The 26,832-nt window shown below is 38.8% G+C and overlaps 1 protein-coding gene and 1 pseudogene across 1 annotated transcript in view; one reads left to right on the top strand and one right to left on the bottom strand.

Annotated features, from left to right (window-relative positions):
• Positions 1–11,682, bottom strand: part of LOC140240243 (uncharacterized) — a 71,631-nt gene extending 59,949 nt beyond the window's left edge. The window contains exon 1 of the mRNA XM_072320033.1: positions 11,510–11,682. Coding sequence (XP_072176134.1) covers positions 11,510–11,582 — 73 coding nt within the window. The 5' untranslated portion in view covers positions 11,583–11,682. The remainder of the gene's footprint in view (positions 1–11,509) is intronic.
• Positions 11,683–16,840: 5,158 nt separating this feature from the next.
• On the top strand, positions 16,841–21,964 carry LOC140240244 (uncharacterized; annotated as a pseudogene).
• Positions 21,965–26,832: the final 4,868 nt, after the last annotated feature.

Raw genomic sequence — 26,832 nt, forward strand, 5'->3', positions numbered from 1 at the left:
TTATTCTCGTTTTTATAAAGTCGACAGTTCGTGTGATAATTAGCCAAATGTATGTAATGCGTAATATTATTTCCCTGGTTAATAAAGATTATTGCCCTATTTACTTATGATGGTTTGGGCCGTGACGACATGGAGAGAAATCGGAAGACAAACATTATTTATTATGCCCAAATAGCTCGTGTTCCCTTTGGAGGATATTCTGACTCTTGTCATCTGTGTATTTTTCAGAAGTAAGACATATTTGAGAAAGCGGCAGAAAGCTGTGTCGCTACTCAAAAGTGTGCTTCTTCATTTTGTTTTGTTTTTTGGTCAGAATGTTTGTACTGATAGCTGTTTGTCGTGTATTACGTGTAGCTGACATGTGAGAGGTCAAGTCTGCAAAGAAATTGGCTAACAGCTTTGCAAAGTAGCAGCGCTAATTGCCTATTGAATTGTGTATTGTGAGGAATTCGAATGAAAGAACTCGGGCCACACTGTTCATGCCTTTTATCCGAGTAAACCCCGCATCAACGAAGCCTTGAACAATGAAAGGTAAACTTCCTGCTATCAAGGGGTGGATATAATCACGCAACCAGTATTCTTTCTTCGCCATTGATAGCAGAATCAGTGACATACTGTAATGGAGCAACAGTGTTGGAGGATCGGCATTATGTATGCTAATTTGTAAAAGAATTTTTCAGTCCCCTTTTGTGTTCAGAACCACAGTCAGGGACGCTAACTTACTTTATCTCTTACAAGCTATCGTTACTATCTTAAAACGTGAATTTTATGAAAGGTTAAAAGCGATCGCGGAATCAGTTCTTCTGCGTGACACAAGGCTTTTATAAAAGCATACCAAGCTTAAATCCTTTACCTGTATAGAAATGGCGGGAATACACACTTATCGCAGTAATCCGGATTTGAGAGTGATACACTCTACTATTTTTCTTCATCTTTACCCCGACAAAGACCATGGTAATTCAAAACAAACAAACAAACAAACAAACAAGCAGTTGCATTATATCAGAACGTACAGAATTTTTGTGTTTCATGTATGTATAGGTCATCTCTTGATGTATAGTAGGCATTTGTTGCCGTTTTTTATAGCGTTTCCTAATAAATGCCTTTAGCGAAAACCCAACACAACTTTTATCAAGGAGGGAAGGGAACTTGTAAATTTGAATATAACATAGTTTACAAATATTAGACATGTACAGTGTAAATAAGGCAATCATATTATACATCCGCATGGCCGGTTGTAATCTCTTACTTTGACTATTGCATTTACATGCTTTTTCGAATTTCTTGAACTTTGCCTCATTTCCTCTTTTTTTTTAACAATTGCTCGCGATATTTAAAAATCGTAACACAGTCTGCTATCCCACAATATAATGTTCCATTTGATTCGGCACTTATTGTTGGTCGGGTGACGCCAAATGTTGGAAACTCGAGCGATGATTATACATGGCATTTTGTTTGTTGGTTTTCGTCTCATCGCTCAAAAGAATTTTGACTACGATTACAGAGGTATCATCTACAAGACTTAATTGATGGTTTACAGAAGTGATCATCAATTCAGTAAGGATAAGTCAACAAGTCATGAATTCACTTAACCTATCATGTCTAATCGCACTACGACATTGTTGAGGTAACCGCGCCTTTTTATTCTCATAGTTCAAACTAATTCTTGACATAATCAAAATAAACAGTTCTTTATATAATTTCTCAAAATACTCAAAAGATGGCCTAAGTCAAAACTTTCTACAAAGATTGCATACGGCAATCTTTACTGGCCTAAACAAGTTTTCTAGAGCTATCAGTTCCCCCTATGACGATGACTTCGATTGCGTTTTGAACTTGTACCGAACAACTTTCAAAACGGTTATTACCTTTATAGTTCGATTAATGAACCAGTCTTTTGAATTCATAACCAACATTCGTAATCGTAACCTTCACAGTAACATAATCCTGTCAATAATAGTTGGAAAATGTAAATGCTATAATGATAGCGCAAAATAATTAAGTAACGATTATGTTCATACATTCTAATTCCTAAAGCGTTGCTACGAAAATGACACATGGTTTGACTACTGCTTCAAGCAAATAAAAGTAAAAAGGAATGGGATATACTTCTAATGATAATACCACGCCGTACAATGCATTTCACTGTATTTGGTAACGTTTGGTTACGTTTCTGTGCGCTTTACGTATACGGAAAATAAGAGGCAGATTGATGCTGTTAACATGCTAACGCACAACGCATTAAAATACATCGTGTACAATGTAATGTTTTAGTATACGGTTTGAAACTTTGAATTTGCGAATCCTTTATAAAGTTATAAGGGTTACTACATTATCAAGCAAAAATTGAAGTATTTAGGGTTTCGGATTTGCTCAGAAGACTAGCAATGCTATATACATGTATGACGATCGTTCGCAACGGAGACAATCCGCTTCAATAGATATACAAAGTAATTCTGTTTTCATAAATTGAAAGAGAAACGTAAAGAAGTCAACTTTTTAACTGCATTTAACTTTCTCACCAATTGAACTTGATTTGATCTACCATGCATGATATCGCTGTGTACAGTGTGTTCTATTAATTCTATTAAATTATCTAATTGGCGTGCTTGTTTTTTTATGCAGAATATTACAGGTAAGTATAGATTCATAATGTTTGTACATATGACATGTTCGTTGTTTTGTATTTTCATTTTTATAATATATCACGTGTCCATTATCTGATTCTGACCACGAAAATATGGCGACTGTTTAAATGCGGAGTATGTACTGGAAAACTAATGTCTCCTGCCAGTATAGACAAACTAATTTCTAGTCTATCCCCGCTTGAAATGGAAATAGAAAAAAAAAAAAAACGAAGTTCGACTTTCAGCACATTTCAACCGTTTTGTATAGTGCCTGATACATGTAATGGCCACAATTCTTTAGCGCATAAGCAATCACACAACTTTCGGGAATAAATGTATGTCTTAATGATTGTATCTCATGGAAGAAAACTCGTCTCCCTGCCTCAATTTTAGCTTCTTCCGTTTTAAGCCTTGCGGGAAAGAAATACATGTAGTTGAACATCAATCGCAATCATAAAGAGAGACACATCCTTAAAAATAAACACAGGAGTACTGAGACACACTACGAAATAAAAACGGGCCTTTTATCACTATTGACAACGCATGACATTAAAATGCTCTTTTTTTTTGGGGGGGGGGGGGGTAATACAATCGATTGTTCTGAAGGTTCGTTAATCACACAATGAAATATGGTTCGCTATTAGCTTAGGTTCGTAACAAGACAATCAAATGCGGTTCCTTTTCCGGTGGTTCCTTCACCCGAAAGTAATCAAGCAAACATTTTTATTTTAGTAAGGTTTGTGAATACAAAACGAAATGAAAAAGGCCTAAGTATTAATTCCGAATATTTGTCAGTATAATTATCTGTCTCAAATGCAGAAAGATTGTAACTGCAAATGTGATGTAAAAACATTAAGCTTAAGCCACAAGTTAATATAATGGTTCTTTATATGCTATGGTATTACAAATGTGACCGAGAATAAGAAGTATATTTATGATACAATCATATAAACCCAACGTGAAGCTGTCAGGCCTACATCAATCTTTGCTTCTGATACGTATAGTATGTGCAGCATTGGCAAGTGTGATAAGCGATAATTACTGTGGACGCAACGTCTATAAAGGAATGTGCCTAATATGGCGGGAATTCAGAATGTTACGACTGTATACAGCTGCAGCAGAACAGACGCGAAAGCAGTCTTTGATGCTCTGCAACATTACGACCATGTGCATAATTTGAGGGTTTTTAATACATGCAAAGAACACGATCTCAAAAGACGACTATGGTTAATTAACTTCATTGATTTTCTCTACCGATGCTGTCTTTTGAACTCCCGCCTACAATGGGTTCACAGGTTCTATTTAGCTATTGGTACTTGCTAAACGTTTCCATTGACAACAACATGGGAGGAGAATGGAAGCGATCAACGCCCTCCCTAAAAGACGCTTCTCGTAATACGCATTGCGTGCCTTTTTTTTTTTTCTTTCTACTGTTTCCTATTGTTTGTGAGTTCAAAACTTGCGGCAAACTACACCGCAGCCGACACACAACGCGTACCGACTCATTCATGCGGCGGCAGCGGCACGGACACAAACGCACCGAAGTTTACATTCGGGCTGCCGTATTGGTCAGAAACGTTAATGATAGACCTGTCCTGCGATTGGTTAATTATCTTACACACCCAAGCTATCGCCTTATATGGTAGTGCGTGCGATGGAGCATAAACGCCGTCGCTAAGCAGGACTGTTGTATTGTTTCGTCCCGTGAAAGAAACAGGTTGTGAGCTTGAACATAGCCTGAACTTTGAAAGCGATTTTCTCCGTTATTTAGAAAACGGACTGACATCATAAGCGTAGTGAATATTTGTTTTTATGATCTACAGGGATGTCGAAATGAGTTGTATTATATATCAGTGTAAAGCTTAGAGTCTGTAGAATTCACATATAGGCATAACTACGATTTCATTTTTTGCGACTTTTGACTCATTCCGACGGAGCGCATCACAAATGAGAATGTAATGAATGGAATACATGCAAGAAGATTGTAAAATGACAGACGGGTAATCTCATAATTATGAAGTGACATAATATCTTTGGTAAAAACCAATACACAGCAACATGTCCAAGAAAAAACAAAGAGAAAACGATAATTCTGCTGAAGTGCTGTTGTAGAAGTCTAGCTAAAATAACACTCTTCTACAAAAAAATGACATAAAAAAAAAAGAATAATAGACTAAACAATAAAGTTTAGTGGTACAATGGCTGCAGCTTCCAATGAATACAGTGTACCATTTGAGTTTGCATGACATCTTTCTTTGCAAAAAACATATACAGGTAAAAGGAGCAGAAAGGGCATTTTTTTTTATGTATCCTGTCTTTCTTCCAGTACACCAAACAATTTTCACCTCAGTGGATCTACTCAAAACTTCATGGGTTATTCAAAGTCTTACTACAACAGAAGATTGGCAAGCACTCTGGAGAATCTGAACTTTTGAGAAGATACACTACACTATTGTATATATATATACCAATCGATTGTACCCTGGTGTTGATACAAAAATACAATGTACTTCAGGGTCAACCCACAATATCAGAAAAGTCAATTACGAAGACATTTCTATTCATATCTAGCAGAGATCCAGCAAAATCAATTATCCAATGCACCTATTGCTACTGTTCAATCACTGAGCACACTCAATGTTATCTGGAGGTTAGGCATGTTATTTTCAGACAAACTTCATTGTTTTTCTTCAGAGTTAAGCAAAGATCAGTGCAACATAACGTTATATCAAAAGCTTGCCCTGTAGTTTTGTGATAAGGACAAAATCATATGTAGGTACCCATGCCAGGCCTCCTAATTAAAGGAAATTCCAGACCAGTTAAACATGAACCTGAAACAAAAAGTGTACAATTTTACAAGCAAAATTATGAAAATTTGGCCAAAATTTTATAAAAATCATGGAAGTTACAGCTCTATGAAATTGCCAAGTTTCACTAAAGAGACACCTGCCAGGGTATAGTCGGGATTTAATCTTCAACAGGTTAAAGGGATAGTACAGTATTGGTGGAGATGAGAATTGGGCTTTTAACTTTTTGCGAGATACCAAGAAAACACTTATGATGTAGTACAGAGCATACCATTTTAAGAGGAATTCAAAGTTTATTTGATGAAAATCGGGTTTGGAATGAATGAAACATCCAAAAACAAACCGAAACAAAGCAATCGTAATAAAGTGTGGGTCCCACACTTTATTAGAATCGCTCTTTTTTGGATATCTCAGCCATTTCAAAACCAATTTTCATCAAATAAACGTTGAATTCCTCATAGAATTACATGCTCTTTCATATTTTGTAAGAGGTTTCTCATCATCTCACCAAAAAATGCTCAAAACCTGAAATTAGGTCTCAACCAAAACTGTACGACCCCTTTAAGATAGCACAGTAACTGAAGCACAGCTCTCACACACAATGTCAGCATAGCTGTGTAATACTTTAAAAGGACATTTTTTGCATCATTTCTCACACCTCATCTGGCAGGTTGCTTCATTAATGACACTACAGCACAATGTCATTCTGATATCACTTTTAATACCAGACTCGGCGTTCACATGAAATCAGATCTTGATGTTGGCAGAGTCGGTGATATGAGGAGCACAATGATCGCTGACACAGGCTCATTGGAGGCAGGAAGGAAGCTGGTGAGCCATAACAAGCTATTAGCAGGACGATAGCTCAGACAGCTTAATTGTCGACACAATCACGCTTAAAGGAGACCATCAGGATAAAAAAGAAAAATTGTCTGTATCATGCCAGTTAAATCATATCTATGGCATCCACAATTTTTGCTCGCAAAGAGAAAGCCAAGAAAAATTAATGGCTCACGGAATTTATCCAGCTCATAACTTTCATCTGCAACTCAGTGTCTTTACGTGGATTCCGGTGGTGCACTATTAAAATGCTTTCAATGATTATTGCTTTTAAATAATTCATGTTTCAACTGTTTTGGTAGTAATACAGCATCACCAGCATGTACAAAAACAAAGTCCTCCTCTCATTGTTAACCTTTAAATACTTATGTTGCTTTTTGGACATGATTTTTGTACATGAACAATGTAAACTTGCAAGATGATGACATCATCAAATCACTTTATCTGCACATCAAACTGTTTGTATACAGCGTCAACACTGCAATTTGAGATTGGGGTTCTCCGAAAATCACTTGTTCTCGCGTCGAAACTCCTTCTTGGGAATCTAGGTCAGCAGAGCTCTACAAGAATCGTTTTAGGGCAACATTTTTAATAGGCCCACATCACATAGGACAGGATGTCAACAGCTGTAGACGTTGAAAGCCTCACTAGGCGTGTCTTCATCAGCCCGAAGTTCAAACTAGCGGGACATTTTGCGGTCTTAGTAAATAGCCCGATACAGCGAATGTGCGTCTTCATCAGCTCGAACAGTCTGCTTCGGGAAATTAGTCCGAAAATTAACGCATGCGTACTTTGCAATATTACTCTGCCTAGCTCGCGGTTCGAAAGTGGATTTCCCCGCTCAAAATCTCCTATATCACCGTATGTACGATTCTACAACCAGGGAGGTGAGCGGTACAGCAAATTCTCTCCAAAGGGATATTAATAACGCTACTCTTTTGTCCAGTGAGGCATCTTATATGAAGTTAACAAATTGCAATGTTTAAACAAATCAGAAATACACACAATCTGCAAGAATCTTCAGCTAAGGTAGAGTGGACCAAGAAGAAGTTTACAAAACACAGCTAGCATGCACTTCACTGAGTTTTATTAGGGAGGTGAGAGAAATCACCTCCCTGGTAGATGTCAGCAACAGTAGGCCTCTGTATATGTGATCCTGGATGAATACACCGTGCGTGGGGGTAATGTACTATACACAATTACTAGATCGTACATGCGTTTTCTATTGCCAGCTGGCTAACCAGAAGCGTGGAGGGATCGAGAAAATTTCGGGCTGATGGAGACGCACCCAAGATAGCGCGCTACTGTATTTCACGAATTAGCGCTCTAGTTGACGAACTAGACTAAGATTTTGGGGGAAATTTTCCCGCTCAAATAGCACGCTATCTGCGTCTTCACTGGACACAGATAGCGCGCTATTTTGACATCGGACTAGTTTGGTAACCGCAAGATAGCGCGCTATTTTGAAACTTCGGGCTGATGAAGACATGCCTATAAAAACTACATGCAGCCAGCAGTGTACCATTTAAGATTTTCACTGGATCCCATGGGAGCCACAGACTTGTCTTTAATGGACATCAAGTAAAGTGCATGGGAAAGACCTACAATGCATTCGAGGTCCAAATCAAAGGTACTATTTAAAGTGAAATAATTTACATTTCATTTTTTATGAAAAGTAAATATTTCTTGACTTGTCATTGACATGTTATGGGTACTATGGTTCTCCCTGTCTTCTGAAAGAAGAAAGTCCAGTGATCAGGATTCTCTGTAAATATATTCTTTACCAGGGTATTATCATTATCATCATACTGTGACATCACAACAGTCTTCTAATTCAGGGATGACATCACATAGATTGAACTAAAAGTTTAAAACTTGTGAAGTTTTGGACTGATTGTCTGATTTTCTTCAAATTTTACTTGTGTGTAATTATCAATATCTCTGCATGCATTCACTGCATCCACACATGTGTTTTTTGTATATTGAGGTAATACTTCCAGTTGACAAATATCTGAGCTACATGCATGGTCCTACATGCTACAAGTGTGATCTTATGCAGACTTAGTATCAACACATTGTACCTAGGCACAGAATAATTGTTGATGAACATAAATGTAAAGACTTCCAAAAGAACTACAATTTCAATGAAACTGTTGCATTAAGCCTATCAGTAATAAAATCCATCATGCCTACACTCAAAACAACATTTTTTATTGTTTCCCTAACTTTCACAGGTATTGTTCATCGTATGCAAGGAAAGACTTGTTGTAATGCTTCCTTTTTTTACGTGTGTGTGTGTGGTAGGGGAGGGGGAAAGATAGTTTGTACTTAGCAAGTCTTCTCAGTACCAACAAAAGTGTATACCCTCGAAAACACAATAGAAGGAGGGATTTGGGTGTGTGCTCCCCAAACGTTTGCACTCTCCATAGTCCTATGCACGGTGTTTGCGTTCACACTTTTCACACAGGATGTAGCATGTTACCATACAAGTCAATGCAAACATGCATACTGTCTGTTCATCTGGCGGATCGACAAGACAGTGAGAAAGGGTTTTTTACTACCTGTCCCAAGCTAATTCTCATTTTTGTGTCGCTACATAATTTACAAAATGGTTTTGCTTACTGGTGAGGTTGCCTTTATCTATTTGAAGTCTATAATTCTTGATGAATCCAATCTGCCATGAAAAGTGCTTTTAAAAACTGAAACATTCCCTAACCGAGTTAGAAAGTGAGGAAAACAGATATCATCCTCAAAAATGTATTCAATATTTTCTATTTTCTACTGACTGTTATTCAAAGCTGGTCTGCTCTGTTTTTCCCTTGTTTTCCAAAGCTCAGTCAAAGGCTAATATACAGTAGTAGGCCTACAGAGGCTCTTCGTACACACACACAATTAATATAGAACGGAAAGAATAGGGCCTTTAATACTCCATCATCTAGCATAGATCTCTGCTTTATCGGTGATAGCAGTTTATGTTCCCAAAGTGGCCAAAAGAAAAAAAAACAACAACAATTTCAGCCACCGCTTTTCTAATCATAGGGGTTACAGGGCTCCAGCTAAAAACTAGTATCACTGTACCGAAGCACGACACCACAGAAATATCTCCTTGCTACTGTAAAAGTGGAAATTTTCGCGGTGTTGAAATTTTCGCGCATTTCGCGCAACCAGAAACTAGCGCGAAAATAAAAACACGCGAATATTTTTGCTTGCCATACGTTCCTGTGCGTGATGTCTTGATTCCGCGGAATTAAAAACACGCGAAACTCTTCTGACCCGGCCTAGCGCGAAAAATTAGTCGCGCGAAAATATCCACTTTTACAGTATTTGAATGTGTAGAAACTGTCTCCTCCATCCGCTGTGGCTATTAGTGTTAAATTGAAGATTGGTCCTGTGTGCTGCAGAATCATTGGGTGCGTTCGAGCGCTCTCCTAAAGCGAAGTGGTACTGTACCGTACCCATGCCAGAGGAGCTCTCGAACGCTCCTAAAGTGTACCGTACCGTACTGTACCAAGCCAAAGTGGACCACTTCCCGATGTGCTCCAAAAGCGTACCAAAAGCGTACCAAAAGTTCGCTGTAAAGCATGCGCGTATTATGCGCATCATGTCACAATGCAAAAACATCATTCTCTTTGTTCGGGACAGCTGTAAGTAGTTCAATCGCCAGGTGGATGACATTCTTGCAACAAAAATGCTTGACCTTTTCTAAAAATAACTCGTGAGGTATGCTTTCTCGACAGAGCGCTCGAACGCTTCAAATCTGTTCGGTACGGTACGCTTTGGTTCAGTTCGCTTTGGTTCGCTTTAGAGCGCTCGAATGCAGCCAAAGGCATCTTTTTATAAAGATCTTCATTCACACTATGTCAGCTTATCATACACACAGGCCTCACAGAGCTAAGAGCTAAACAAACAAACAAAAACACAAGTTGAAGCTTGAAGATCACAACACAGTTTTCTTATCACATCGCATCAGCAAAGATAATTTCAGAAGCAAAAGTAGACAAAATCTGGTAGTAATTTCATTCACTACAACCAATACCAGGTACACAGAAAAATTATTCATCTGTCAGGAAGAGTTTTACACTTTTTTACTTTCACAGGGGATTCCATGAAGCCAGATTGTAGTCTCCGTCAGAAAATATCCCCGACGATAAAATACAGACTGATCTTTTGGTCAATAAACAATGCAATCACACTGATCACATCACTATTTACAAACTCAAGTGCTGTATCATACCGTTTCTTTGGACACTACAAACAAGTGCTTGTGATCACGACTGCAACATTCCTCACAAATTACTTTAGTCCATTTTAAGATGAAACAGTATGAAATGTTGCTAAATTAATTGTATTTATCTTTTGATGTCATTAATCTCGTTAAAATCAACACTTTCAAGATTACCCAAGGATGCTAAAAAATGTTAAACATAATTGGCTGAGTTGCTTTTGTAACATTTTGGGGGATTCCATGACATTTGCTCCTGCGGCAAGTATAGTTCTATTGCTCGAAAGGAAATATCTGCACATTTGCCAAACACAAATTCTACCCACAAACATTTCACTAATCCTAACCCTATTAAATCCTCACATCAAACTAAACCTACAATGTACAAATCCCTGTAAAACTATAGGCCTACCGGTAAACCATAAACCCATGGAAAGTCCTTGGAAAAAAATATTAAAAACTGGAGCAACTGCTGCCGGAGCAAGTTAATGTTGTGTCATCAACATTTCAACCCCCTCCTTTCATACAAAAGGGAATCATCTCACCAGGGAGGTGGGAGTTCTGTCCCACTTTCCTTCAAATCACAAACCACAATCAAGTCATACTCCAAGTCCTTTGACGTAGGGGTACAAACCACACCTGACAACCCACCACACACCCATCCTGCTATCACAGGTGCACATATAGGCCTATACGTATACACGTGCCCCGGACCACTTTCTCCCCTGTGATGCGGGGGTGTATGGGCAGTGCTTCTACTACCACCACCCTGCCTCCTCCGTGCTCCTACGCGGAATTCGCAGGCATCACTACAACACACACCAGCCAAACGTACTGGCGCATCCACCCCAACAACCAACCCACGTCACCACTCACACTGCGTACGCTTCACGCTCGCTCTCTGGGGCGAGAAGGCGATGGTGATGTCGCACAACCGTTACAAGCCGTATGCACATTTTCTGATGCATCCACAAGGACACCAGTGAAAAAATAACGTCTTCAATCACACTCACCTCCTTTTCCGCGACTTCCAGCGCCATTTTTGGCCGCGTTTTTCCGCTGCCTCGCCTCCCCGCCCTTAGCCATGTTACACAGAAATCCTGTCCTACGGCAGAAAGGTATTGGACAGAAGCTGATTAATCCAAGCAGACGTTGTTCTGGGTCTCAGTCTTGCTCGTGCTCTACGCCAGATTGAGATCTATGAGGAAGTACAGCGCTATAGAGCTAGTAGCGTGGCACAGTAGGCTAATCTCGCTGGCATAGCAATTGCATGCGTATATCCAGGGACGCGACGAAATTCCCACACGCAATCGTCAAACCGGATACTAGTATACATTGGTTCCGGGAAGCACCTAGCTGGCGCTGTGGCGTATGCCGCAGTCCGTGCAAGCAAAACCAGGGAAGTGGAAAGATTCCACCTTCATGGCGCCAGGCGAAACGAAACGAACCACGATTTGAGATGTGATTCCGTGTCTCTCATCACCCCTCCTCCTTCTTCCACCTCCTTCTCCTCTGCTTTTGCCATCTCTATCATCTTCCTTCACATCACACCATCTTTTTCTCCTCCCTTCTGTTGCTTCGCTATCTCGCCGTCAGCCTTCTTTGCCATCATACCATCTCTTTTTCCTTTTCCTCCTACTCCTCCTCCTCCCTCCTCCTCCTCCTCCTCCTCCTCCCCCTTCCCTGGTCTAATTCCTCCTAGCCCTCCCCCCTCTTTCTCCATTTCCTTCTACTGTCCCTCTGCTTCTGCCGTTGCTATTATCTCCTTTCAGCCATCATCGCATCTTCGTTTCTTAATTCCTCTACATTATCCTCCACACTTGTGTTCTTCTCCCTCACCATCTTCCACCATCTCCGCCAACCATTTATTTATTCAAGATTTCATGCGTGTTCACAATATAGGAATGCATGCAAATTAATGTATGCAAGTACATCTCATATAGCCAAGACAGAATATATACAATAAGTAAACATTGATAAGAAGCAGTTACAGGATAGTATACAACTCCACTAAGACAGCTACATTATTCAAGGTAACGAACACGCAAAGGAATAGCTTGAAAATCGTTGCAACCCCCGTGCACATATGCTTGCAAAATTAATAGTTTAAATGATACTTGATAGGAGTCGGGGGGGGGGGGGGGGTATTTACAAAGAGAGCAAGGGAACGTGAGGGGGAAAGAAGAAATGCATGTGTGGTGCCTATTTGTCCTGTCGGACATTGACAGGAGAGAGCAAGAAAAAATTTAAAGTGTCAAGTCATTATAAGCAAATTATACTGATTAAATTGATTAAATTTTTCATAAATCCCATTCATCTCCATCATCTGCCACCATCGTAATCATCCTTGCAATCTCCACTTAGTCACTTCCGTCTCTTCCTCTCCGATAGGCCCCTACTACAATTCTCTCAGTCTGCTGACCTATACCGTTCTGTTCCATCCTCCTCTTGCTCCTAATACATATATTGTCTTCCTACACCTCTGCCACCACTACGATCTCGTCATCCCTCTCCTCTGGTCTTCATACTCCATTAAGACTCTGGAACTGATATAATACCATCCTATAGTGTTGAAGAACTACTCTCGTGTTTGGTATAATTATGTGTATGTCGCAAATTTCCATTCATGATAAACAGATGACTTGCCTGACGGGGGAAAATACCGCCCCTACGTGACGTGCCCAAGTCGAAGTATATTCTATAGGACAAAAACCGTGCTTCTTTCGCGGTATTTGAAGAAGGCAAATTCAGTTTTCTTAGATAATCCCAGCATATTCTAAAGACTAAAGTTACAAGACATGTATTCAATCTAGTAAATTAAATCAATTAATAGAAGAAAAACAATAGGAAGAGCCATAACAATATAGTTTGCAAAAACCCATGACACCCCCCCCCCCCTTTTTTTTTTTACTGGAATCAAAATCACACGCTTTTATTGTTTTTATCTTGTTGTCTCTTTTTCTTTGTGTTGATGACTATAATAGAAATGACGGAAGATGATGGTACTAGAAATGTTGCTTTTTATGAGACATGTTAGGTGTTAATAGGTGGTAGAATACTAGTAGAAGACGAAGACTTTTCAGTGGACCACTCTTTTCCATTGCTACGATTTATTGCAAAGTGTATATCTTTTCCGCTACATTCTGTATACATAACTCAATGTGTTGTACTTAATTAGTTTGCCTTTCTTCTTTCACATTGTTTAAGAGTTGATTGACAAGACATTACATTTTTGTTTATTTCCTTTCATTGATGGAAATAATTGAATTGAATTGAACTGAATTGAAATGAAGACAAAACTTTTGAATGATACTCTATATGACATTGATTAAAAATTGCCCATGAAGCTTGGCCAAATTATTGACATGATTTGCTCTATATAGCAATTGTATAAATATCAAATAGGTAGAAAGATAGATAGATAGATAGATAGATAGATAGATAGATAGATAGATTATAGATAGATAGATATAGATATAGATAGATATAGATAGAAGACAGACAGATAGATAGATAGATAGATAGATGATAGATAGATAGATAGATAGATAGATAGATAAATAGATAGAAAGATAGGTAGATATAGATAGATAGATAGATAGATAGATAGATAGATAGATAGATAGATAGATCGATAGATAGATAGATAGATAGATAGATAGATAGATAGATAGATAGATAGATAGATAGATATATAGATAGATAGATATGTAGATGATGGTAATATACTGGTATGTCATCATAATTATGCAATAATATCATGATATAATGAATTTGCAAACACATTCACGCAATAATTAGTTAAAAGTTATGGCACAGCGAATTTCGAGTGTCATCAGATGGCGCTAGACTAGATTATACTCTGGATCACATCGCATTGTGACTGCAATTCTATTTCATCAGCATAACTAAAATGACAGCCATGTTGCAAAAATGTGTCCTTGTGCAGTTTCCAGTTTGTTGCACTTTTTTTCTAAACCTTTGAAAGAGCGCCCACCCACAGAACTTCCACCCAATACTATACAAGTGATGAAAAATAACAGACCGTCCAATAATGACGTACAGTGTGGTGTGAGGGGCCTCCTCGATCTTTGATTGAGCTTAGTGACCCAGAGTTGGTGACGTATGAGTGGAAAGAGTGATACTAGTATTCCGTAGACTACACAGGACTGAGATCTGTTGGCTCAAGTGAAAATCATTGTGTCAACAAATTGTCGCGTACAAATTGCAACGTCACTTTTAAAGTTGTCCTATATAGCGTTGTATTATAAACATCTTTAATGTCCACTCTGATTTCTCTTTTATTTTGTTCATGTCATTTCGTTTATTACATAGAAAATGAAGACAAAATGTATATTACATTGCCTCCGAATTATTATTGAACACAAACATGATGTTGAACGTAAAGGCAATATTCTGACACAAGAAATTGTTTCGATGGGGTCTATGATAAAGACAAAATAATTGCAGGATAATGCTGCTAGGATCATTGTAAGAATATGGAGAATAGAAAAGCAAGAGAAGGAAAATAATGTACCTGAAATCTCTTTCTGAACAAGTGACGTATTGCCTATGAAATTCGATGAAAGTTTATACAGGGATTTACTTCCTTCCTTTTACACAGTGTGACCAAGAACAATAACAAATATCTGGATATTATATTATAGGAGATAGAGAGAGGAGAGAGAGAGAGAGAGAGAGAGAACAAGACGTGTAATGACATTGTATATCTGTCAACCAAATCATCATTCAATGTTACCTCAGTCATTTGACTTTGTTTCACTTTACTACAGTAACTCCATTCTCCTTTGCCTTGGTAATGAACTTCCATTCCCCTCTCCTTCAACCTCCCTCTTTATACTTCTGCACATCCTCGCCCTGTGTGAGTGACCCAAGCCGCGCATTATGACGACACACTGTCACAATGCCCAATTGTCCGTTGATATTGATCTGTAGTATAGCGGTGATCACAGGACATTCAATGGTATGCTTTGAGAGAAAACCCTGGATACCGGGGACACACACCTTTGAAAAACTGTGCATCGATTTGGTTCCCCCTTACCCCTTGACATATCAGTGCCCTCCTGGTACTGTTTTTGAGCGCTTTAAAAGACCTATACATCTTGGCCGTCTCTGGCTAAGTAGCTCTTCTGCAGACGACGGATGTGAACTCGTGAATTTTGTTCAAGGTTTGATGTTTTCAAGCAGGAAGCCTTCTAACCCTTCTCCTCTAACAGGTAAGTCAGAGCCAGTTCGACATTAATCTAATTTTTTGCGATTTAAAGTCTGGCATTATGTGCTATTATCTAGCTTCTAATAGCCAATGAATAGTGGTATGCTGAGTGTAATAATGCTTTCACGCCAGAAGACTGACTCTATAGTGTGTTGGCCTGTATACTGGACAGTTAAACTGACAACTCGTTGGTTTATTATTTCACAAGATTCAATGTACGATTTACAAATGTGTGTTGTTTTCTACAAGACAAGTTGTAATGAACATTTTTCCCCGCAAATTCAGACGAAGACTCTCTGAGCAATGAGTTTGTCAGGTCATTTGGATCAGACGTCTTTGACTTACAGACTTTTGAATATCTTCACTTTTTCGTAGCATCTCCCAATTATTTGATAATAAATAATTGCTGAAATATGACTGACAACACTGTTTGCCCTGTCGCTATCTTCTTTGCAGTGAAATATGACGTATATATGACTTTGTGGGATTGGAACTGAGGACTCCGTTCGAATGTCAAGAGTCTTATCCTCAATACCACAGGGGACCAAATACCATTATCTTCAGCAACAGCATTTCACAGCTGTTATTTGCAGGGTGTTGTATATATTAATCACTCGTGAGAAACAAAGAAACAAGCGCGGGGGCAAGGCTTGTCGAGTAAAAAGTGATAGGAGGTGGAAAGAGTGTTATTCTTGTCAAACATTGAGATGATATTTTGATAATCTATCATTTATTGCCAATAAAGATTAGCACGTATATTACATTTATCAATGAACAACAATGGATACAAATTGAATTAAATTAAATTAAATTGAATTGAGAAACTGAATTGAATTGTGTACGATCCCCCATATTCTGTGTATATTTATATCATCTTTCAGCTTTAAGCAATGCGTGTTTCATATCTACAGTTTCGTGTTCAATGCAATTCACCTCTCAAGTGTTGTGTTCTACTATATAAATAGTTTCGTGCTTTCAACAAGATATTCTGTGTAAATTGGTGTCTTTCGTGTATACACCCCGTGTATCCTACGGGCTACACCTATATCCCGTGTATTTTTCCTCATATACTTTTCTGTATATAACACATTCTGTGAATTATAGGTTTAACATGGCTGTCACCGATCTCATCTTGAGTAGTTTCCAGCGATGCAGCCTTCCGCTGGTCCTGTTCCTGTACGCCGCTGGTATCGGCATGCAGTTCCCCGTCTCTCGCCGCCTGATGACCCGACAGCTGTGTATGGAGGTCTTCTCTCGAGACACCTGCGAAAACCTTGCGGACTACCCCAAGATCCAAGCCCGGGTGCAAGGTGTGTCGGCGAGCGCGCAAAACTTCCAGGGGATGTTGACGGACATCCCGGGGGCCCTTGCGATGCTGGTGCTGGGAACCCTGAGTGACAGGATCGGACGCAAACGTATCCTCTTGGTACCCTGCTACGGCTCCTTGATTCTGGCGATAGTCAGTATTCTGCAGTCATTAATGACCAAGGTATCGATTCCCTTGACCGTCTTGGGCGCGCTAGTCTTCGGCCTCAGCGGTGGTCTGCAGACACTGCTGATGACCATCATCAACATCATTACGGATACCACGCCCGAAGAGAAGGTTGTCCTGACCATCGGCCGCATACTTCCGGTCATGGCGTTTGGATCCTCTGCGGCGGACTTTCGGCCGACATCCTCCCACAGTTCCTCGGACCGACCCTCGTGCTCGTCATCTTCGCCATCTCCCAAATACTCTCGATCGCCATCGTCACGCTCTTCGTCGAAGAGAGCCTCCCACCCGTCCGAGGCAGACGACAGCAGATCGGCGGCGAAGGATGGCGGGAAAGGGCGAGGCAGGATTATGGCCTCACTTTCAACTCTCTGGATGTACCTCACGGAAGGATTCAGAGTCGTAAAATCTCAGGAGAGTTCGGTGGTTTTCCGACAACTTGCCATCTTCCTCGTCGCCAGCATGTTGAGCAGCGCTTCATCCTCGTGTAAGCAAGTGCATTTGATGATTCTTGTGCAAAATTGCTATATCCGTCCATGTGATAAGTGCAAATAAGCAATTCATTGTTATCACAGAGGATAATTGCTACCATTTAACAATTTAGAACTAAAAAACAAAGCAATATTAACAAAGTATCTGCACGGAGACAAAAGATGTAATTAACATCACACCTTAACTTACATATTTTCTATTGTTGCTTAGCTGCTGTTTTAACCTCAAGGGAGATCTGTATCTTCATTTTCGACTCTTATGAACGTATATTTTGAGGGGTTTGCTTTTGTTTTTATTTTTGTTTTGCACTCCTTGTCATGTTAACTCAGAGATTTGTTCCAACTCGATGGTTAAACATCTTGAACGAAATGTCTACTGTGGTCAAAAGTTAATAGCAGTTCTGAAACTTTTCTGGAACTTTTGAGTACCATTAGAAAACAAGAATGACATCTGTCGTGGTTGCCTATAAACCGCTGGAATGACAGTCACAGCAATGAGCGATGAATGCATGTACATGTGCCTTAAAATCTTTGAAAACATAGCTGCGGACGTTGGCATGGTGATATTCAGGGCACATTGTTCAAATGTTCTTTATTTTTTTTTTATTCCTTTGTCACCCTTTCGCAAACTGCAGTTGAAAACACCCTGGTGCTATTCTACACGAAGTTGCCCCCCTTTGGATGGTCAATACCAACCTACCGTGTGTACACCACGGCAAAGATGTTCTTTGGTATCATCTGCCAGAGTCTAGGGACACCAGTATTCCTGGGACTGCTGGGGAAAGCGTCGCTTAGAAACGACTTCCGCTTGCTGCAGTACGGAGCGCTCTTTGCCGCCATCGCAACCATGGTTACGGCTATAGCGCCCTCATCGCTGTATCTACTATTTGGTAACCTATATTTTTACACTTCGTATCTCAAATTTAAAAGAACATAAGATGGAGGAAGTGACGGTAAGGAAGGGTGGGATTAGAGGACAGGTGTCCGCAATTATTGTGGCAACTGCTTGGGGCAAGGAAATGCTCCCTTTTTCGGGTGTAGTCCTCTATGAGAAGAGTGTTGTAAATGAACTAGATGTTCAAGAGAAGCCTGACCCGAATGTGCGTGTATGTTTACTCACTTTCAAAAGTCCAGAGAGGGACAGTCACTGTGTGTTGTGTTTTTGATTTACCGAATTCGAATGAGTAATAAAAGTATGACAGATCATGGAGTAGAGTTCATATAGACATTAATGGAACAGGACTTTGACAATAACAAATTTAAGACACGATGCAACATTATTTCAACCTCGGTACACAACCACATAAATGTGAAATATTGCGTTTTAACACAACTAGGTATTAGATACCACTAAAGATTAACAGATAGTCACCAGTGAAGATAACAACCAACTAGTCTGGATTACTGAGAGTTCTTAAAATCTTGAGCAAGTTTGGATGCATCAGAATACATAATGTCTACTGACACAGTCGATCTTTGAAAAGCCATAAGTTGCATCTAATGGGGGAAAATATTACTATGAGATGATTCTAATGCATCAGCCATTTCTTGCCAAACCTGTTTGTGTTCATTTGTTTGTTTCCAGCTACTTCTTTGACGATGTTTGTTTCTCCGAGTCGAGCAGCAGGCGGGTCAGTCGTGGCCCGCATAACCACTCCTCATCAAAAAGGTGCACGATATGATATATCTTTTTCAGTCGACACGCCTCTTCAAACAATTTAAACTCTCCATTCTTCTTTTCCTCTTGTTTTTTTTCTCTTTCTTTCCTTTCTTTGTCTTCCTTCTACTTTTCCTCTGACAACGTATCTCTTCTTGGAATTGTCCTCTTGTTTCTTTTATGCCTCTTGTTTCTCTTCTTAATCATCATCACCATCACCATCACCATCACCATCACCATCACCATCACCATCACCATCACCATCACCATCACCATCACCATCACCATCACCATCACCAACACCACCACCCATCACCATCACCATCACCACCACCACCACCACCATCACCATCACCATCACCATCACCATCACCATCACCACCACCACCACCACCACCATCACCACCACCATCACCATCACCATCACCATCACCGTCACCATCACCGTCACCATCACCATCACCATCACCATCACCATCACCATCACCATCACCGTCACCATCACCATCACCATCACCATCACCATCACCACCACCATCACCTCACCAACCCATCACCATCACCATCACCATCACCATCACCACCATCATCAGCATCAGCATCTTCATCACCATCACCATCACCACCATCACCACCACCTACTCCACTATCACCATCTTCTCCTTTCTTGTGTTACTTCTCTTCGAACTGCCCTCTTTCTTGTCTTCATCTTCTTCCATACTTTTTCCTTCTCATTATCCTTCCTCCTCCTCATTACTTCTTTATATCCGTCTTCACCTTCTACGTCTTTGCTTCTTCTTTTCTTGTTCAACTTCTACTTTTTTCCTTCCTCTTTACTGTATCTCACTCTCCCGTCTTTGTATCTCGTAGTTCTCTTCTTCTTCATCCTACGTCTTCACACCTCTTATACTCTTCCCCCGTTTTCTCCTTCTCGTCTTCTCCTGTTTCTCTTTCCTCATTTTTTGTTGGTATCTTCTTTCTTGCCAAGTTGCTGCATGTTGATGACGTTTACGCTTAACCATGATACAATTATTTTGCGAGTATATCAGTCAGAATTATGCAGCAGAGACGACTGCACAGAAAATTTTACGTAAGCAAAATTGTTTTCGCAATATATTTCTTTTTTGTCTTAGGTACCTGAAAAGAACTCAGAATATATGGCATACATTGAGGCGAAATACGCTTAGATGAAGCATTCATTGAAGTGGTGACATAGTAATACATTCAAGGGTTCAGAGAAAATCTATGCAAAATATTGGACGATTACGTCGTACTCTGTCTAAACCGTGGATAGAGGCCTAAAGTTTTATCTGTGTCAATCATTTCTAGATTCTAAATAGACTTAAATATTCTAATTCATGAACACGTTGCGACTAACACACAACATGATTCTTCGGTTTTCATACTACCAGCTCACTTAATTCTATTTCAGCATTATTTCATTTTCTCAATAGTACATTTTGTTGTTAGATCGCGCAATCCGACGAGAAGCCAAGCCTCCCACAAGCTCCCGATGTTCATGGATAAACTTGGATGAATACATTATTTTGCATGACAAAATGAGCCCATCTATCCGAAGCGATCCCTCATTTTATCGAACCTTCCTGGTTTTACTTTGATACAGGTGCCGTTATGTCTTTGGGATCATGCATCAATACACTGGCCACGCCCCTTTTGGCCATGATCTACAGGACGCTGTTTGATATGACGTCATCTACATCCCCTGCCACGGTGTTGGTGTGCATGGCGCTTGTGCACGGCGTGGTATTTTGTGCGTTCAGGTAGGTGTGAATCTATGCAATACAATGTACTGTATTTCAAAATTATACCCTTTGTTATTTTTGCCCTTTTTTCACAGTCAGCAGCAACGCCATTTATGAATAAATTTCTGAGATTCCTGTTATGATCAACTCTGTTCTGTTCCTCAATTTTAATGATCCCGTTGCACTTTTCCCCCCATAACTCTTCCTTCTTCTTCTTTTTTTTTTGTAAAAGAAGAAGCAACTGGGACTTTTTATATTTTCTAAATACAGTGCTTACATTATGATACATGTATACGTACATAATAATTGATAACATATGAAGAGTTTGTTTGCAAAAACCGATAAGTCCATTTTTGAAGATTTTGAAGTACGGTCTCTGTCATAAAGTACAAAATAATACCTTTTAAATGATATATTGGTCACTACATATAAAGGTACATTTTTGAAGTTATGGTCAAAAGAAGTAACGATTTTCTTATTATTCTCCTTATTTTTCTTGACCTTTAATCGCAAATATCTCCTTTTGGCAAATATGGACTTATCGGTTTTTGCAAACAAACTCTTCATATGTGATTGATTTAAGTTACATTATTATTGGTAATAAAGTGTATGATTGTGTCACCAAAATTGATCATAAAACCGTGGGCACCCTTATGGTTTTATTGTGAATAGCCTACATCCTATTATGTGAACTAAACGTAACTCTGGTATTTTCTTTCCGTCTTTCTTTCTTTCTTTCTTTCTTTCTTTTTTTCCTACCTTGTCTTTCTCATAAAACAGGTACATCGTCAGCAAGACCCCCAAATCCAAGAAAGCCCTAAAGGATAAATAAAGCATAACCAATTTGACTCCTGGTCGTCTTCCTACTCAACGTCAATGTCGTTAGTCTTCATGGAATCAACCGTCTCGATTGCACCTAGACCCATCTACTCTGCGATTTTTAATTTACTTGCAATATGTCTCCAACCGGAAAAAAAAAATGTTTTATCTATCTTCCTTTTTAACACTGCAAGATATGAATTCTATATTGTCTATGCATAATCTTTGATTGATAATTTTCTATGCGTAATACAAGGCTCGACACTAACGGTGGTCCGGTGGCCCGGGGCCACCAAAAATGAAAGTCGGGCCACTAAATTTCAAAAAAGGGCAAATTTGGTGGCCCGCCTCGGGCCACCAATTTTTTTTGAAAAGTATGTCAATGAATTCATAACTTTTTTGCGCCGGAACCTTCAAAAGGACATAAAAGTAACTTTGTCTTTTGTGTTTTGAAAAGGACATAAAAGTAATTTTGTCTTTTGTGTTTTGAGAAATAGAAATATGTTCTTCTAGCTTCTTAATTATTTGCATGTAATCTGATGTCATTTATTTATGTTTAGATGTTGCAACCCATATGAAAATGCATATTTATACTTAGTCTTCACCATTCAGCAGTTAAATTTGTTTAAAGGATGGATGAAAAGGACTGAATGAGTGCCTGAGAGTGAGTGTTGCGAGTTTGTTGAGGTTTATTTATGAGTGGATATGTCCAGCTTCCAAGACTTACCGTAATAAAACTGAAAAATTTGACTCCTAACCCCCCCCCCCAAAAAAAAAACAGGCTTTTTATTGTTTTTTCGGGCCACCAAATTTTTCTCTCGGGCCACCAAAAATTTGATATAGATGATTTTTGTGGCCCATCGGGCCACCAAAAAAAAAAGTTAGTGTGGAGCCCTGTGTGATGTTAGTAAGTTGTATAACAAATATTATATGACTCAAATTAGAGTAGAGAGTAACCAAGTAGATTTTTGGAAGTGTAAAGTTAAAGGATATACATTTGATTTTTAGTGCTCAAAAGACGTGCGCTAATAAACAAAATCCAATATTAAATGCATACCCTTGCTGTCATAGTGGATTGGAAATAGGTGCCTACTTATTTCACAGCAGTTAGTTGTAAGTTAGTTAGTTGTTGTTAGTTTTTAGCAAATAAAAAAAGACAACAAATCTAAATTCCATTTAGCGTGAATTTTACTTCAAATGTAAATCTAATTAACATTTTACATACCGTAATTTTAGATATAAGAAACTGCTGACTGCAAATGAAAGAGAACCATATTGCTTGTAACATTTCCCCCTAAAATTATTGATGATAACGGCGTGATGGACGTCAATGTTGTGACGTGTCAAAATGAGCCCCGGAAGGGCGCCACCTTAAGGTCGGCCATGGTAAAGAAGAAGTACGAGTTGCGATAGTACTGTTACAGACCACACACCGCCATCGTTGAGAAAGGGAAGATGAAGATGATGATGACGGACGGAGAGAAAGATTTAGCTGGAAAAAAAAAAGATGAAAGAAACTCTCTCTCGCTAAACAACAAACAAACAAAAAACAAAACAACAAAACTAACCTGAACGAAACGAATGAGAATGTTCACTCTAAGCAGTGAATAACAGAATATAGAGTGAGTTTAAATTGAAATTGAAATGATTTTTTTTTTTTTTTTTTAGAGACAATGTTTATTTTCACTAATTTTGGAGTGATCATTCAGGGATCACGAGAAAAGATTTTAGTGTGATCCCTAACGTCACTCCAAAATAAATGAAAACACATAAAAATATTATTTTCATTCGAAATTTACTACGATTTCTCTCTAAATCCACTCTTTTCTGAAATTCACTCCTTTAAGAGTGAACGTTTTCACTCTTTTTCTTTCAGAGAGAGAAGAGAGGGGAGAATTGGGTGAGAAAGAGAGTGACGAGGTTGGGCGGGGATAGAAGCCACGGCATGTACTTCAAATTTAAGTGCAAGTTATTGTTTTATAGTTTATATGGTTCACGTATAACTTATACTTAAAGGGGATGGCTAGTAACTGATCAGTGGGAATCAGTGGGAATGCTGGAGGATGATTGTTCCAATCCTTGTGGGATTCATTTAAGAGTACATTATATATCTACTGTTGTGTGAAAATTATTTGCTTCAGAATGGTCTCATATTCAAGTAATGTGCAGTTTAATGTTTCCAGGTTAGCGTGCCTGGTCAGTAACAGGGCATTAATCTGCACATTACTTGAATATGAGATCGTTCTAAAGCAAATAATTTTCACACAACAGTAGATATATAATGTACTCTTTAATGAATCCCACAAGGATTGGAACAATCATCCCTCAGCATTCTCACTGATTCCCACTGATCGGTTACTAGCCATCCCCTTTAATTGTGTCATTGTGAGTTTATAAAAACAAAGGATCGAAATACATCGCACCAACAAGAAACTGATTAGGATACCATTTTTTTAGGGAGATGAAAGAGAGAAGACTCGCAGTAGGACTATTCATTGCAATGGTAGACATATTATTATTCTATTTTTGATAATCATGATGATCTATCATATAGAGAGTTTGATTATAATGTAGGGCTACAGAGTTTAATCGTCATACTTATATACGTTTAAAATGAAAGTAATGGGGTACGAAGTTGTTTTTTTTTTTCAGTTTGTCTCCCTCTGTAAATGACATTTTGTAAGATGGCAACCGGTGCTGATCTACTCCCCCCCCCCCCCCCATTATGGCCGAAAAGCAGTGGCCAGTATATAGGTTTGATTCACGCTGCTTCCTTTTTTTCCAACCTTTTTGTTAAAAATGTAGATCAGCAGTGGCGATTTTATAACTTTTATTTGTACAGAGGGTGACAAATAATTGAAGGAAACTCATACCTCTCATAACGTTTCTTTCATTATTCTCAAGTCTCATCAGACGATTATACAGAGCCAAACTGTATTCAAGTGTAGGTATAATGAGTCGGATAAGATATTGCAATCATTTTGATCACTAACCATTAGAACAGGGAGGTGGAAACCCACCTCCCTGCTTAGAACCAGTTATTTGTGCTTATCCTGATTACTAGTAATACATTGAAAAAGAAATAAATAAAATTTTAATTTTGCCGCAAATCAGGGGTGCACCCTTTGTATTTTTTTCTTTTGCGTCATTCCACCCCTTTCCTATTACATGTGCTTTCATAATAACTACAATACTAAGATTACACTATTCCTATCACACACACGCCACAAGCGCAACAAGAGAATTCCAGTCACATTAATTCCGGTGAAGACGCAGGAGGCTGCTATACAGTAGTGGGTGCACCAGACCTGCTTGTAACATTTACAAGGATAACATGAATAATCATTGCATCACAGATGTTTATCTCGTTGAATTTAAAATTCATCATGCCTGTAGTTGGTGCAAAATAATGACTTTTTTTTTTCTGCTGATGCGCAATTAAAGTGGAACTTATACCACCGGCTTACTCTGTAGGCCTTTGATACATCTTTGGTGAATGAAATCTTATACAATAATAATATTACGTATACGTGCTGCTCTCACGCGGTGAAAACTGCACAATTTATGATGTCAAAGTAATATAACAATAAAGAATTCGAAACAGAAACTTAAAAAAAAAAATCAATTTTTCTTGACCATCAACAGATCACTAGATCCGATTCCATGTAGGGTCCTATATCAGTAATAGGTCAAAGGACTTTCCAACGTTTAATAACTCGGATGATGATTTGTTACATTCCTATTAAATCTTTCATTCGCATCGGTCTACATCATAAAGTGACGTCACGAAGGATATTGAAAAATTCCTAGCCAAAGAGGGCAGCATGCATGTACTACACAAACCTTAAAAAATCCACAGACCTTTGCTGTATCATTGTTGCCTGATTTTACTCAAACTTCCTGTAAGTTTTTTTTTTTCCCGTGATGTCTTGAGGATACTTTGTCATTTGATGCTGCCATTAAATCCTATAACTATCTTCTCGCGCTACGTGTATTTGATAGACTTTCTGTTGCAAGTTCATGGTATTACTCTTCAATGATGCATTGCCAGGCATTCGTTGTTGCCAAGCAATCTTCTTTAATTGCTGTCGAACAAGTTTCCCATGTCTTTGCGGTTGTACTCCGGTAGCCTTTCAGATGTTATTGTTTTTGTTTTTGTTTTACTTTGCTTTGTTCTATTTTGGCTTTCTTTTACAATTTTACAAAAAAAGAAACCGAAAGTAGGCTGGCAATCTTTGATGCGATCAGATGCGATGAAGATCGTTGCACATCAACTATTTATAGCATTCTGATTTCAAATACCCTTGAAACGTTATTCTAGATGCTGGCTCGCTCGGTAGCCATAATCAGCACATTTTAATTGAGCAGTGGATATTCTGTCCGGTGGTTGCATCAAGCATGACCTTAAAATTTTAAGGTCTCTATAGGCCTAATCATGAAAGCTCTAAAAAGATTTCCATAAAAACTACTCTACCGATACCCGGTTCCTAGGTTTTCGGTTAATTAAAGTCATGAAAAGTATACCAACTTAAGTACACACAAGGCAATGCATTACGCAAAATGAAATATGAGAGTGATCTCAATATGAATTAAAAAACACGCAAACGATTAGAAAAAAAAAATCCCCCTCAAAACAGAAGCATTAGGCCCTATGTAGTATTGACACTTGTCTTTAAAGTCTTTAAAGACAGCAGATTTCGATAAAATGACGTCATATATTCTACGCACTTGTTAATTAATTCATAGCATTAATTCATAGCACGATCTGATCTGAAGGTACCACCAATCCGCTCGTTTTGCTGAGTTTCGCAGAACGATCGCGATTAGATTAATGAATAAGAATTACTTTAGTGCTCAAACGCACATCCACCAGATTGTTCA

This window comes from Diadema setosum, chromosome 16, assembly GCF_964275005.1.
Source record: "Diadema setosum chromosome 16, eeDiaSeto1, whole genome shotgun sequence".
Lineage (NCBI taxonomy): Eukaryota > Metazoa > Echinodermata > Echinoidea > Diadematoida > Diadematidae > Diadema > Diadema setosum.